Source organism: Anabrus simplex, chromosome 4 (assembly GCF_040414725.1).
Source record: "Anabrus simplex isolate iqAnaSimp1 chromosome 4, ASM4041472v1, whole genome shotgun sequence".
NCBI lineage: Eukaryota > Metazoa > Arthropoda > Insecta > Orthoptera > Tettigoniidae > Anabrus > Anabrus simplex.
Window position 1 is genome coordinate 415,392,836 of NC_090268.1, and position 11,786 is coordinate 415,404,621.

The following is an 11,786-nucleotide window of genomic DNA, read 5'->3' on the forward strand; positions in this document are numbered from 1 at the left end:
GAGTGGACAATTTTACTGCATCGTTTTATTAACATATGAAGACTTTTATTCTCATTCATCAGACCAATTTTATTGCACAATACACACCTGGCTCATTAGACTATAATGCCTGTATGTGTTATATTATATCACCATATTTTACACATCATTCTTCTAGCTTTTAATGAGAAAACAGCCTATCATTTGTACTTAGCAATGTATGTATTATCTATACAACTTTTATGACATGTACTTTGCCCACTTTGTGATTTCTAGCTGATGACGCCATGAAGCGTCGAAACCGGTACTAGTAATAATAAATAATATGTTGTGAACACCTTGTACAATACATTTTGTATAGAATAGGTTGAACCTTTTTAATTCTAATTGTGAATTGGCTTTACGTCACACTGACACAGATAGGTCTTATGGCGACAAAGGGATAGGAAAGGCCTAGGATTGGGAAGGAAGCGGCCGTGCCTTAATTAAGGTACAGCCCCAGCCTGGTGTGAAAATGGAAAACAACAGAAAACCATCTTCAGGGCTGCCAACAAAGGGGTTTGAACCCACTATATACCGGATGCAAGCTCACAGCTGCGCGCTCCTAACCGCACGGCCAACTCGCCCGGTGTTACTAAATTTAACTACAATAATCTATGAATTGTGTGTGTTCAATAAGATTTTACTCTTTAAGTATTTACAACTTAGATTATTACTGCTGACCCCTTGGATTATTGCCGCGGCCCCCCAGGGGTCTGTGGACCATAGTTTGGGAAAGACCGCCTTAGATGGAACAAGAGATTCTTCAATGCATTTAAAGAACCTGATATAATAAAAATATAAACACAAAGCAAACTCTCACTTACCAGTGAATCTGGATCTTTGAATTTACTTTGGCCAATGAGTCCAAACTTTGCTGCAGTCAATGCGATATTGTGTGAAGTCTCAGGGTCTAACTTATGCACCAGAGGTAAAACAAATTTCTCATGAAAGGGTTCACTTCCATTATAGATGCTGAGTGCCGAGAATACACTGAGGCCACCACTGCACACAAGAAGAGTTGACTTGAGTTTATTCTGGAAGTAGTACCAATATTATAAATAAGACAATTAATATATTGAAACTGTTGAAATACAAAATATAGGTGACTTTTGAAGGATTTACTCAAGTTCTCCTCTTTCAGTCTCCAATACAACTTCCTCAAATATGCATAAATTATATTTCAACTCCATGACATGAAAAGAAATTGCATATTTCATGATATACATTTCTTCCAATTTTCTTAGAAGAGACCGAATGTTATGAAACAGTGAAAAAAATAAACTCATGAACATAGTTGGATTTCAAATGTTAAATCTCACTACATAATATGCTTAACACTATGCGTCTGGCAGTAGTAATATTACTACCATGCGGTGCGCCCCCGAGTGCCACTGTTAGTAATACTACTACCACGAAGTTTGAAATTCAGTCACTCGTAAACTATTAATGTTATTGAATTAGTTTTTGTTTTAACTTATTGACAATTTCATTTGCTATTGATAGGTGGTGTTATCGATCAATAGTGATTGGTGGTGCAACATTGGGACAAAGTTCCAAAGCCATGTGCGCTCAGCCAGATCTTACCTAACTGCTGACATTCGCACTCCTCGCACTCTGGTTCGATAAGCTCAAATTTATGCGCGCATGTTCTAATGATGGATTATATGACTTCACAGATTTAGAATGAAATTGTAGTGAGTCAACACTCTGCAATCGTCTCTCAAGTAGTCAATTTATGCTCTATATTGACCCAGTACAAGTAAAGGAAATCCTACTCTTGCATGCAGCCCACGGATAAGTGAACAAATTATTACGGGAATTGTAAAAGATTCTGATTCTGATCTATATGAAAATGAGTTTAGAGTTTAAATCACGCCGGCACAGGATGGGGACGCTATCTTGACTCGTCCGGGCTCACAGTGTTAAGGTAGTTAACCGCAATAGGCATTCTTTGAATAAGTTCATAGCATTTTGAGAAACACTGAATCTCTCCCCTGGACAATGTTACATTTGGTCATAGTTCAGCAAAATCATTGCTAGCATCTTGACAGGACAGTCATAGTTCTCAACCCACTCCATCCAAGAGAGGTTTTCAGTCAGCAAAGTTATGTCCCAGTACACTGTGTTCCTCAGTACTGTCTAGCTTGTGATCACAAAATTTAGCGTACGTAAAACCGCAGCATATGCTTATGCTACTTTACAAAGGTGAAAAATGAGAGTATCCTCAATACATCACATATTCCATCATTAGACAGAGTAAACAAATTCAAACATGTTTCAGCTCGTTTGAGCCATCTTCAGTGAAAAATGAGGGGGATTGAAATAATTTACATAATATAAGTTAAAAAATGCCAAAAAAACATAATGAAGGAGCAAATGAAAAAACAAACAAAAGAGAGCCTAGATGGAAACAAAATTAGCACAAATATACAATATTTACATCAATATGCGGAGCAAAAAACAACTCACTGCGACAAAATTCAGTGAAACAGGTCACTTTTACCTGGACGTCAATCTTCAAACATGGACTTCACATCAAAGGGTAGGTACCCAAACCCCCAAAATGGTTAATTCTATTAAAATAACGACCATGCCATCGTGTAGAACGTGTTTTCTTTACCCCAGCAGTGCACCTAACTCAAATTCGTAAAAAATTGACTTAGTCACTTCTGCCTGAATGCCGACGATTTAATATTAAAACACTACTTAATCTACTTTTAGATGACTCATTCTAAGTTACACTGATACGTTGTGGTGTTAAAATGTGCTTGAATGAGAAATGCTAAAGTCTCAAACAACACACAGAAGAATATAAACATAAATTTTCTAACATTGAAAGCGATATGGAAATTCTAAGTATAAATTCTAAGGGCCCTTTGCTCAATATAGAGGAATTTTATATCAATACTAGGAAATGTACCTGTGCTTCGACACGGTATTCTACATTATATGCGGATTTCTCCATAAATTACTGTAAAGACAGTGAGTAAGATTATATTAAATTGCATGTCTCTTAGCGCTATCCGAAAAACAAAACAGGGAGTACGCCATACATTGTTTCCGATGTAAGGTAGGCATGGGGGAAGTTTTGACGATAATGGCATAATAATCACAATCGAGTTCGGGAGTTTCTACTATAACGGCAGGCTCACTTCGCAACCGCCATTCACAGTTGAGATGGAGTTTTCATTATAAAGAAATGCCCCTTTTCATTATTGCCAGTCACAATTGAGTTGGAAATATTTGATTATAATCGAGAAATGCAGCGCTATCTAACGTATCAACAATCAAAATACAACAATAAATCATAGGACCATAGCTGTAGATCTCTCCAAATTGAACTGCAATTGTGCTACCAGTTTTGTAATACAACTTACCATTTAGAAAAAAACCACCCCGAAACGAAGGTCTGCACAGTCATTAAAATGCATTCATACTTCAATATTTTCTGGGACCAAAAGTTATACACTTGAACAGCCTGGGTTTTTTCATCAAAGAACAGTGTCCAGGTTTTGGGACTAGCAATTGCTTACATATGGATAAATTAAGGAAGAAAGTAATACAGTTAAGTTGAAATTAATAGGAAATGGGATTATAACTGAGGACAGTCGGATAGGACAAATACATAAATATCAAGTGGATGTATTGGAAAATAAAATACCCCTCAATAAATTGTGATGGTATGAGTTACAACTATAAGAAGGCGGCAACAGAGGAGAAATTTAGGTGCATGGATTAATAATTAATGTTATTTGCTTTACATCCCACTAACTACTTTTTAAGGTCTTCGGAGACGCCGAGGTGCCGGAATTTAGTCCCGCAGGAGTTCTTTTACGTGCCAGTAAATCTACCGACACGGGGCTTTCGTATTTGAGCACCTTCAAATACCACCAGACTGAGCCAGGATCGAACCTGCCAAGTTGGGGTTAGAAGGCCAGTGCCTTAACCATCTGAGCCACTCAGCCCGGCAGGTGCATGGATTCTTAGATAAACAGATAGAGAGGATGACTTAAACCGGCAAGGCAGAGGCAAGAAATTAAAGTGGAAAACATGATGATTGATGTTTGTTGTTTAAAGGGACCTAACATCGAGGTCATCGGCCCCTAATGGTACGAAATGAGACTAAATGAGATGACAAATTAAAAGTCCAAAATCCTCCACTGACCAGAATTCAAATCGAGGACGAAAAATGAATGGATGGATATGAATTTAAAACGATCAGTGGATCAGATCCACAGTGCCTCACATGCACAGAAGCTTGCACAAAACAACAGTATTACGGACCAAGGGACTGCTTCTATAGCATGATGCTGAATCGATTCTGCTTGTTGTCGAAACGGGTCCAAAATCCAAGTCATCGGCCCATCATAATGGTATTTATAGCTAGAAATGTAGAACCATGGTATTTGTCATGTTGCGGTACTAATCAAGAGTAGCGTAGATTCACGGTATTTCCACACATTATAGTACTACTCACAGGTAATGAAATTCGCACATGTATTACAGACCTACTGTGTTTTGCACATTGCGGCACCACTGACAGGCAACGCAAACCTATGATGTTCATCACCTAAGTGTACTAACCACAGGGATTGTACTATCCCGTGGTGTTCCTCATATAGTGGGTAATAATCACAGGCAAGCCAGAACCATGGGTTCCATCATCCCATGGTGTTGATCATATAGTGCTACTAATCACAGGTACTGTAAAAGCCGTCGCGCTCTCGTTTGCTACTAATCACAAACCTATTTTGTACCTAATATAGTGGTACTACACGCAAGGAAAAGCGACCCATCGTGTTCTCCACGGGGTGGTACTAATCACGAGTAGTTTCATGGTACTAATTTTATCATCCCTTGGTCGCCCCTTTTAGTCGTCTCTTATGACAGGCAGGGGATGCCGTGGGTGTATTCTTCGTTTGCATCCCCCACCCACAGGGGGTAGGCAAGGAGAAAAAAGAAGAAAAAATTAGTGATCCGTCACTTCAAAAAATAAAGTAATGGACAAAGAAAGGCAAGGGCCATGAAGGGCGAGAGAATGAAAGACTCCCTAGGCCTCGAATGCCCTAATACCGTCAGGGTCGGAAAAGAACAAGAGTTGACCAAGGGAGGTCGGGCAGGATAGATGAAAGTGAGGAGCCTGGCACAAATAAGTGGAACCAATGCCAGGACTCAGCTAAGGGCCCCGTGGTCACCAACTCACGCTCCCAAGTCGAGAGCCCTTGGGGCCCCTTTTAGTCGCCTCTTACGATAGGCAGGGGATACTGTGGGTGTATTCTTCATCTGCGGCCCCCACTCACAGGGGGTAAAGCGGAAAACAGGAGTAGAATAGAAATACAGTAAAAATGATAGCAAATACCAGAAGACACCTTATGGTGTGAAATAATGGGCTACACTCTGCAGTACTGTTCAAATATTAACAACGCCCCTTAGTGCTATCCGAGGACAATTGTAACCTCCAACGGTATTCCGCCAATATCCTGCAAAATGGCCAATTAACATCTCTCTTGCTTTCTACCCAAGGAACGAGTTTACAGGAATGATGACAAAAATGGCAATATGTCATTTCCCTGCTGGCAAGCAGTCAGAGACGTTGCCATGGTAACCTGTAGGTTTGTTGTCGGTCTATTGGGCACTCAATGCAGAGCATGAGACCCACAGAAAATAGTATGTTTCTCCGTCATTTGAAGAGTAAGCAAAATTATGTTCATAACAAAAGTTTCTATCAAAGGGTAGGAAGTGTCCACCTATTCAATACTATTAGTTGAATTGAATAGGTGGACTCTTCCTACCCTATGATAGTGATCAATTGTCAATATGGACCATAATAAAATTCATAACTTATAACAAAAGTTGTTTATAATGAAGGGACATTTCATATATAGTCCACAGATTTTACAGAAAATCAATGGTGTAAGAGAAAATGGAAGAAAACTTCTGGTTTTCCTATAAACCCCCATCTATTCAGACATTTTTTAAGTCATATGCATATCGAAACCTTCCACGGGATGAGCATACTCTAAATCTATCCAGCTGTTTCGCCGTGATGGTGGAAAAGACAAACAGACACGAAAAATAAAAACCACTCGTACGGTCTTGAGTTGACCTGAAACGGATCGATATCTGAAAAATTGGCAAAACAAACCAAATTACAGACAGCGGACCCCTCACAACTTTATTTATATAGACGGATCAATATGCCAAACCAAATTTTAATCTTAACAAAATAAAAGGAAAAAACAAAAACAAATATCCTTTCCAATAACACCATCCCTCCCTCAGAAAACATTTACTTAAAGAGAGTCAATACACAGAAACAAGAACACACAACCAAGACTCCGAAGGGGATATGCCCCCTCCTACCCCAGCCCATCCCCAAGCACTCTCCCTTGCTCCACCACCTTTCCCCTCCACTGCCGCAATAGCCAGCCCCCATCATACACGAAGCAGTGCACGGCGCGCTCCTGACAAGTACATAGGTGACAGGATAGACGCAGTAAGAAAGTAAGTAACATGCATATGCAATATTTTTATAACATGTTTCACAGACATTCTTTAACAGAAAAACTCTTTTCTTTCTTCTATTTAGATAATCTAACACAGCACAATTCTCCAACAGATTGCAATTATGAAGAAGGGAACATTTTCACCATTCCACTTCAGATAATGAGGCATTAAACTTCAACAACTTGACCTTGAGCAAACTACATGAAGATTTTAAATTTATTCACCCCTTCAAAGCACACAACTCGCACCTGTTTTATTGTAGAAGTCAAAGTATGCTAAAAAATCAAGTCATGTGATACTTTGTAACATTTAGAAATAAGACGTTTTAAAAACTTAAAATAAGAGTACTTAACATTGTAATACAGAAATCAAAAGAATGAGTGTGTATTTGAACATGATCAGTGACATCATAATGAACTGTTGAACAATTTTAAACACTTACATTTCTCATCCAAGCACATTTTAACACCACAACGTACCAATGTAACTTAGAATTAGTCAACTAAAACTAGAATAAGTAATGTTTTAATATTAAGTTAGGCTATATGTTATTTTAAAAAAAGATCAAAGTTCTTCAGCAGATGAAGATGACCCACACATAGGGTCGAAACCGGTACTGTAATGTAAAATGTTGCAAGCACCTTATAATAAATAATAGTATTGATTAGTTGGAAAGTTCAATATTTATACTTGTGTGTTTGAACATCATTTTTTATTATTGGAATTATCAATACGGGACATAAAGATAACAGATTATGATATGTGGTATGTTTCGAGCTGTCAGTGGTGAATTGGCATGGAATTACATAAATAGAAAAATAAGCTTGAGTGGAACTTATAAAAGTAGGAAAGATCATAATATGAAGACAAAGTTGGAATTCAAGAGGACAGATTGGGGCAAATATTTATTTATAGGACGAGGAGTACGGGATTGGAATAAGTTATCATCAAGGGAAATGTTTGATAAATTTCCAAGTTTGTTGAAAATAATTAAGAAAAAAACTAAGTAAACAATTATAAATAAATGTAAATATGAGGTAAACAATTGATAGGGAATCTGCCATCTGGGCTACCACCCTAAATGCAGATCATTGATGACTGAATTGAAAAAAAAAAAACCCAGCATGAACCCATGTACAGCTGCCTCAGCAATCATGGTTAGGTAGGTTTCCTGTATAAACATTAGTAAAACAACAGTATTTACACACAATTTAACACATGTAACAATACATTCAATGATAGAGATAAAGGTTAAGTGTTAATAATAGTGACTATCATAACTAGGAAGCTACAATAAAAATAGTGTTCTTGGGAAATATTTGAAGGCTTCCAATTCGAGAAACCATCACAAAATTAACTTGTGATGAAATCCTGACTTTGAATTATCCAAATTTAAGCACGAAAATGCAAATTAAATAGCCTACAATTTTTTGGCTTGATTAGAATAGGAATTTCAAGGGGAATAAACTTTCATTCGAATTATCCAATTTTATAATTATTCAATGTCAAATTTACCAGAGTCCACTGTATTTAGTATATTCCAGTGTTTAAAACTACAAGCTTACCATAGACTTCCATGGTCTTAATGAACTCAAATCTAAGTTAAACATCTGATTCCTTTAGCAATTATGCCGTATATATCGACAGGCACAGGCTACTGCCTACACTTTCTTCCCATCGTATTTACCGATTTCTAAGAGGTGCTGGTGGTAATTATTTTTTTAAGAGGAAGGACAACTGGGCAACCATCCTCTATTAACACTACTCGGAAGGAAAGAAAAATAGAAGTGGTCCAACACTCCGAAAAGTGAAGCTAACAGCTAAAGAAAGACAAGGGCCAAGAAGGGTGTAAAAACGAAAGACACCCTAGGCCTCGACACCTAATACCTTCGGGGTCAGAAAAGAACACGAGTTGACCAAGGGAGGTAGGATAAAATAGAGAAAACCGAGCTCGATAGCTGCAGTCGCTTAAGTGCGGCCAGTATCCAGTATTCGGGAGATAGTAGGTTCGAACCCCACTGTCGGCAGCCCTGAAAATGGTTTTCCGTGGTTTCCCATTTTCACACCAGGCAAATGCTGGGGCTATACCTTAATTAAGGCCACGGCCGCTTCCTTCCCACTCCTAGTTCTTCCCTGTCCCATCGTCGCCGTAAGACCTATCTGTGTCGGCGCGACGTAAAGCAACTAGCAAAAAAAAAAAAAAAGTGAGAAGCCTGGCACACGTAAGTGGAAGCAATGCCAAGACTCAACTAAGGGCCCTGTCAACCCACGCTCCCACATTAAGAGCCCGAGACTCCTTTTAGTCTCCTCTTACGACAGGTAAGAGATACCGTGGATGTTATACTACCGCTCCCACAAACAGGGGAACGAGTTCTAAGAAACTACTTCACATTAATTAACTCCTGCTATGAGAGTTAAACATTTTTCCTAGTTTCAGGTGCCGTATAGAACGCAATACCACAAGAAGTTGCTACTGTAATGTAGTGTGAACTAAATGAGAGCAGTGAAACACAACTGCCAAAACCAACGATCAGGTTTATTTCTCCTTCAGATTATGGATAATGTTAAAAGAAAAGGGTCCATTAGATTACACAGTCTGAAAAGCAAACGAAGAATGATAAATCAAGTACGTGTTTTATTTAGATTGATTCTTTCGCAGGCCTGGATAAGACATATTTCTTTTTTATATCATATGAAAAGCAGATTAACTGCATGACTTCACAAAGACTTTGCTCCACTTCTTGAGAAGTGAACATCTTTGCAAAACATTAAGTATTCCTAAAGTTTGTCCTATTTCAAGTGGCATAAACTCAAAAGAGTGGCATGTCAACTGAAATCCTGAAGCACACCAACAGCTTCAACCATAAGGGGGAATCTGAACGGGTAAACAAAGCCTGGTTTCCAGTTTTGAAAGCTCTAAATCCTAAAGGACACGATAGCCACGGCAGACCAGAAGAAAGCAACGGGTGATCAGCTGCCTGTCTCCGCAAGGCAGGTCAATGTACACCGGGCTCCCTAACGCTTCAACCATTGGCCGAAGAACAGCCAATCAGCGACCCCCCTCCCCCCCAACCACCACGGCGGCCAATAGGCAAGCAGCGTACCGTATCCTGCACTATATAATGAGGTGGAATTACAACAGCACTTCATTCCACTGAGAGCTTCACTGCTAACGAAGTCAGTCGGAACCACTGACAATGCCGAACGCAGTCTTCGGTGAAACGTCGGGACAGTCAGTCGCTCCTGGACCACGGCCTACAAGCCCGAAAAACGCTGACATGATTTGTAACGCCAGCCGTGAAAACCTCAATTGCTACATGTTAACTTAGTGTTTATTTAACAACACAACTGCCAATATCTGATAACACTCCCCCTACATAACTTTACCCGATAATGAACAAGGAATAAGTAACTAAATTAGAGCAATAAAAATATACTCGTACCATTAAATGTTGAGACATCATTTTGACAACTTCACGAAGTTAATTTCAGAAGTTAGTGTTGTTCAACTCCACATCCTGATTTGCCTTCTTATGGTCACATGCAGGTAATAAAATATTCTGTAACTTCTGCATCTGAGGTTTCATGATACATCTTTAGATCATCAGTAATATGATTTTAATTGAACTTACAAAAACCCTGGTGCAGATAATGACCGAGTAAAGCACCCAATAAACTCCTAAGGAACACTAGAAATTGCAGAATAGGCTCAAAATTCAAAGGCTGTAAATTTCAGTGGTGAAATTGGTCAATCGAACTGCAACCTTCAAGAATTTAACATGCCCATATTTAATCAAGGTCAAGACACGATCAGGAATACATGCCTTAGTTTCAACAAGTTCCTTATACTTCTACAGACGTAAGAATAATTATCGCCATAAGAAGTTCATCTCCGGGAAATCCCATAGGTTGTTTTCTCAAGTATGCATCAACAACATGGAGTATGATACACCTTATCAACAATCTGCAATTGGTTGAGAGAGTGTATGTAGTTTAAAAGGGCAAAACAAAGGGAGTCCTAAAAGTCACAGCTATTCCAAGTTATAGTATTATACGTAGGACAGTACCAGTACTCCATTCTGCATCATTTGAAACAAGAGTAATATAACAATTCTGATTCTAAATAAAGCAAACCCAATCAAATCTCTAGGGCAGAAACAAGGAGAATGTTGCAATATAAAGAAGAGTATGTAAAGACCTACCAATGCTGGCATGACTGTTCCAACTATGATGCACTCAATGCATTTATTACTGTGAGATGGAGCCTATCCCACCTGAAAAAAATGAACAGCATAAAGACGGAGAATCGTAACTAAAATGAAATAAAACAGTCTTTAATGATAACTGGGATTATAGCGAAATATGGCTATATAAATATAGGCTACTGAAAAAGTGAATCACCTAATTTTTCCATCTCAAAGAACAATTTAAGACAATTAAGTTAACTGCTTCATAAAATCGTAGTTCACACTGATGTTTATAAAAATTAAGAATACAAGCCGCAAATGAACAATGTGTGTGAAACAATGTCACGAAGTCCAACACCTGGTAGAAACACAAGTGACGAGTGACACGGGTAAATTTTTTTTATCAAATACAACCAAGTCTCTCAAATAACATGTCGAGTGGAGTGTTTGTAAAAAAAAAGTCCGTCTGAGAATAAGTACAACTCCCTCTTTCATACGTCAAGATATGCCAATAAAGAACACTTACTTCAATATTTCCTATTTCTTTCAATAAAATCACGCGCAATTAACACAATATTAAAACTATCACTTTAATTTATAGAAAAATAGTTTCACTTCACTATCAGATAGCGAAAACTATTTTAAATTCTTAACCATTCATTTTATAACCTACAAGTTACGACAAGTAATCATTCGCAAACACACCGAAACCCACGATGGACCAGCGATGGACAGTATAATCACGGCAGAGAAAACAAACAATAATTGACATGCGCCTCTGACAGCGCCATTCATTCTCTTTGAAAGCCACAATATAAGGTAAAAAAAATGGCGGCAGTGTATGGTGTTTCATATATTACATTAATAACATTTTACTAAATAACGTCCTGTTTCGGCTAAGTTAACCTGGGAAGGACAGCTGAATCAGAGAGTGATGGAACCAGTTAGCGGGAAGAATATTCTGGATGTGGTGCTGTAAAAACCGGGTGAATTCTATAGAGAAACGAAGCTGTTTTTTGTCATAGTTAAAAATAAATATGATAGAAAGGAAAATCGTAAAGGTAGGAATAT

General features: G+C 38.3%; 1 protein-coding gene across 4 annotated transcripts in view; it reads right to left on the reverse strand.

The window, feature by feature from the left end:
- Window positions 1–11,431, reverse strand: part of Dhod (dihydroorotate dehydrogenase 2) — a 126,825-nt gene extending 115,394 nt beyond the window's left edge. For 2 of the 4 annotated variants that reach the window (XM_067145893.2, XM_067145895.2), the window contains exons 1-3: window positions 11,242–11,431; window positions 10,731–10,802; window positions 846–1,055 (exon numbers count right to left, since the gene is read on the reverse strand). In XM_067145893.2, the coding sequence (XP_067001994.2) occupies window positions 846–1,055; window positions 10,731–10,742 (222 nt within the window). In that variant the 5' untranslated portion in view covers window positions 10,743–10,802; window positions 11,242–11,431. Of the gene's footprint in view, window positions 1–845; window positions 1,056–10,730; window positions 10,803–10,929; window positions 11,216–11,241 lie in introns of those variants that run through there. The other 2 variants (XM_067145894.2, XM_067145890.2) reach the window with 2 other exon arrangements.
- Window positions 11,432–11,786: the final 355 nt, after the last annotated feature.